General features: G+C 41.2%; 1 protein-coding gene across 1 annotated transcript in view; it reads left to right on the top strand.

Moving 5' to 3' along the window:
* The window catches only part of LOC105982709 (regulating synaptic membrane exocytosis protein 2-like), a 175261-nt gene that overhangs the window by 829 nt on the left and 169900 nt on the right, over nucleotides 1-4532 (top strand). The window contains exon 2 of the mRNA XM_013012388.1: nucleotides 1227-1234. Within this exon, the coding sequence (XP_012867842.1) occupies nucleotides 1227-1234 (8 nt within the window). The remainder of the gene's footprint in view (nucleotides 1-1226; nucleotides 1235-4532) is intronic.

The following is a 4532-nucleotide window of genomic DNA, read 5'->3' as shown; positions in this document are numbered from 1 at the left end:
TGAAGAGCTGAGGGACAGCGCCCAGGCCCAGAGTTCAGGGCCCATGACCGGACCCCCCCCCCAAAAAAAAAAGAGTTTCCAGGATCTAAAAAGAAAGGTCACTCATGGTATTCAGTAGATAGTATGTGATAAGTGAACTATGCAACTTGTGGGCAGAGAGGATGCGGAAACTGGGGGAAAGAGAAGAAAGGGAAATGAACATATTATCTAAATTATGAAATTGTAACCCCTCTGTACACACCTTAATAATAATAATAAAATTATATTGAACAGAATAAAGGCCACATTATTAAGGTTAGACCATCAGTTTTTTTTTTCCTGAGTGAAGGGAAACTTAAGAAAGTACACACTTTGTAGGTTAAAACAATCGGCTTAAGAGTCATACATTGTTAATAGTCTTGAATTTTCGGCATAAACTCAGCTGAGAAGCTGCATGCTAGTGGGTCATGCCAGTATTTTTTGCTACTCAAGGGCTGTGACCTGGAGGACTGTGGTTAGAAGCTAGCCCAGGAGATGACAACTCCAATTAAATAGCACAAAGGCAGGCTGGAAGTATGGCTCAAGAGCAAGCAAGCCAATCAAGAATATGAGGTCGTGAGTTCAAGAGACAGTCACACACACACACACACACACACACACTCCTAACCCTTACCTCTCTATTCCCAACTCTTCACTAAAGAGGCTGGAAATGTTAAATAAACATTGTCTCTCTACTCCCCGAAGTGAGGGGTGACTTATGAACCTGTTCTTGCAAATGAGGAATAAGCGGAAGTCTACCGTAAAGTTTTTGAGAAGATCTGGTGACCTCCCCACCTTTCCTCCAAACCTTTCAAATAGTAAAGGATGTCTGGCATGGTGGTGGCCACTTAGTAGCCATGAGTCCAAAATCATGAGCACAGGGATAGTAGGTAGAATGGAAAAAGGAAAATGGAAGTGGGTGGAGGGTTAATAGCATTATTCTGCAAGAGATCTAACATCCTATCTCTGTCTTAGAATTATACAAGGCAAATAAATCCCTATTAGGTTCAATCACTCTGAATTTGATTTAATGGATACTTAGAGCCAAGAAAACATCTAAATGGATAAAAGATTTGATTTGAGTTTCAGTGTGAAATCCCCACCCCCAAGGGTATGTAAACACTTTCCATTTCATTTCTTATCTACTTTAGGTAGAATTGTTTCCTCCCATATAAAGTGATCACAAAAGCTTTCATTTTTTCTTCCAGGTCAGCAGGTAAGCTGGACTTTCTGAAGTGTGGAAGAAGAGTGAGAGTTCGTTGTCATGCTGGCATTAGCATCTTATTAAGCTGTCCATGTAATACAGTTCCAGAGTCATCCTTCGGGTGCTGATTAACCAATTGAGAAATGAGGGTAATTACAGACCTGAAAAAAAAAAAGCAAATTTTAAGTAAATCCCTTTGAATCAAATATTTAGGTGGTTTATGCCTACATTTGAAGGCCTATTCTGTAGAAGCTAAAGAGAGTGACTTTCATTAAAGTGGAACCTCCATTTTCCCAGTATGGAGTCCTACTTCTACTCCAATTCTGTATCTCTGAGGTCGGAACTTGCTCCATTGACAGACAAAGCTGTTTTTCAGTGGTATGTGGGCCAACTCTCCTATGGACTTCCCTCTCCCAATCAGTACTGCCCAGAATAGTGGATGTGCTTCCATAGTTTCTAAGCTGTCAGCTGCCATGCTCTGTGGCTATCGGCTTCATCACCAGACTCTCGAGTTCCGCACGATCTCAGTCACTGCAGAGAGATAGATGCTCAAATTAATGTCACCTGCACTGATCCAATTATTCCTTCAGTTCCCTCAATGATTCCAGTTTCAAATTTGCATATCAGGTCAGCAATGAAAGGTTAAAGTTTGAGGCAGTGACCACTTGTTGCTTGTTTCTGTCTAGCAAAGCAACACGTGGTGGTAATCAAAACACCTGGTTGATTGTGTGCCTATATAAGACCTGCAAATCCTTGGCTCGGGGCTCTCCTCCTGGGCTCCGCTGTGTTGGAGTGTAGGACGAGGCCCGAGCTGCAGCCCGTTTAAATAAAACAGCTGTAGAGTCTGACTCTCCGTGGTCTTCTTGCGGGGGTCCTGCGACCTTGGCATAACAAGCAATAACCATTACCTACTGATTTTGTTTGAAACTGAAGTTATATTTATGTGGCAATTAGCCAGTTTGACGTGTATAATCCATTCATTCATTTTTACTTTTCATTGTGCTGGTCCTGGAGCTTGAACTGTGGGCCTTGGCGCTTTCCCGGAGCTTCTTTTGCGTAAGGCTAGTGCTCTACACTTGGGCCACAGTGCCACCAGCTTTTTCTGAGTAGTTTATTTTTATTTATTTATTTATTTATTTGTCGGTCGTGGGGCTTGAACTCTGGGCCTGGGCGCTGTCCCTCAGCTCTTCAGCTCAAGGCGAGCGCTCTACCACTTGAGCCACAGCGCCACTTCCGGTTTTCTGGTGGTTATTGGAGATAGGAGTCTCACGGTCTCTCCTGCCCGGGCTGGCTTTGAACCGCGATCCTCAGATCTCAGCCTCCTTAGCTAGGATTACAGGCGTGAGCCACCGGTATCCCTAGTACAATTCATTTAATATGTTCACAATGTTCTACAACCAACACTCGATCAAATTCTAAAACATTTTTATCACCTCAGAAGAAAAACCTCTACTCAGTCATTTTCTATTCTCTTCTCCCAGCAACCGTCATCTTCTCCCTTTTACCTGTTCTGGTGTGTTATTTAAATAAAGTCATACAGGATGTAAGTGCCTCGGTGTCAGCTTCCTCCACATCAAACACATATCACTACTTCATTTTTTTATGGCAGAGAATATTCTTTTGTATTCATAAGCTACATTTAGTTTATGCATTTGTCCATGGTGGACATGTAGGTGGGATCTTGGAACAGTACTGCTATACGCATTCCTGTACAAGTACTTGTTTTAAATTCTTTGTGCTATATACTCAATTCTGGAATTGTTGGGTCATATGGTACTTCTATATTTAGTTTTTTGAAGATCACTACACTATTTTCCACAGCAGCTGCCCTATTTTACATACCTACCAGTAATGTGCAAGGGTTTTAATTTGGTTTTATGCTTACCAACACTCGTTGTTTTCCTTAAAAAAAAAAAAAGAGACTGGGTGCCATTGGCTCACACTTGTAATCATAGGTACTGAGGAGGCTGAGATCCTAAGGATCCAGGCTGGAGGCCAAACAAGACAGAAAAATCTGGGAGACGCCATCTCCAAAATAACCACCAAAAAGTCACACTGGAGGTGTGGCTGAAGGGGCAGAGTGCTAGCTTAGCAAGCAAGAGAAGCAAGCATCAGGCTCTCAGTGAAAACCTTGGTACTGAAGGAAAACAAGAAAGAATTGTAGAAATGCAATCTCGTTGTGGTTTTAATTTGTACTTCCCTAATGGCTGATGATGTAAGCTTCTTGTCATATTTGTTGGTGACTCGCATATCTTCTTAATATGTAGACAGTTCTTTGCTCATTTTAAAAATTATATCGTTGAGTTCTTTGTATATTCTGGATACAGATCCCAGATATATGCTTTGCAAATAGTGTTCCTTTCTCAGTTGCTTGATAACACCTTTTGTATACACAATAGGCTTTAAATTTTTAGTCAAATACAGTTTATTTTTTCTTTTTTATGCATTTGGTGTCATATTTAAGAATTCATGTCCATGGATGGAGCTAGAAGAAATCATGTTGAGCGAGGTAAGCCAAGAGCAAAGAGACAAACAGTACATGGTCTCCCTGATAAGTGGATGTTAAATCTAAAATGTTAGGTGATATGACAAAATTAACAGGACTTAAGAAACAAAGAACTTCCATTCATCTGGTTGAATCACTACTAAATATCCCCATGCTGCTGATCACATGTATGGTGTATATGTGTACACCGTTACATGTTATAGACCGTGATAGACAATTTGCTCCAGGAAAGTTAGAATGAGCTTGTGACTTTAAATGAGCATCATTATTCCACAATACTGTGAAATCTGGGAAATTATGTAATCACTTAACCACAATAAAAAAAAAAAACCCACCAGAAAACTAGAAGTGGCGCGAGGGCTCAAGTGGTAGAGCATGAGCCTTGAGCTGAATTGTTCAGGGACAGATCCCAGGCCTAGAGCTCAAGCCCCACGACTGACCAAAAAAAATTGAGAGGTATTTCGTGCGATTGTTTCTAACATATTTATAAGATTATGTCTTTGTTGCCTTGTATGTCCCTCCCCCATGGTACAACCCCTGCTTTCACTATATATGACGTTGGTATATGTGGAGGGGAAGGGAAAAAACAAATTGTTAAAACAGGGATACAGGAGGACCCATTGCAACAATGAGATGTACAGGTTGTTATGTCGAAAAACAAACTTTACAACTTTGGTGGGGGTAGGGGTTGGGGGAGGAGGATATGAAGGGATGGGAAGGGGAAACAAAGGAGGAGGCTACAATGCTTGATAAGAAATGTACTCATTATCTTACCCATGTAATTGTAACCCCTCTGTACAGTAT

Source organism: Dipodomys ordii, unplaced genomic scaffold, assembly GCF_000151885.1.
Source record: "Dipodomys ordii isolate 6190 unplaced genomic scaffold, Dord_2.0 Scaffold17, whole genome shotgun sequence".
NCBI classification, from domain to species: Eukaryota; Metazoa; Chordata; class Mammalia; order Rodentia; family Heteromyidae; genus Dipodomys; species Dipodomys ordii.
This window is presented reverse-complemented; position numbering and strand designations above follow the sequence as displayed.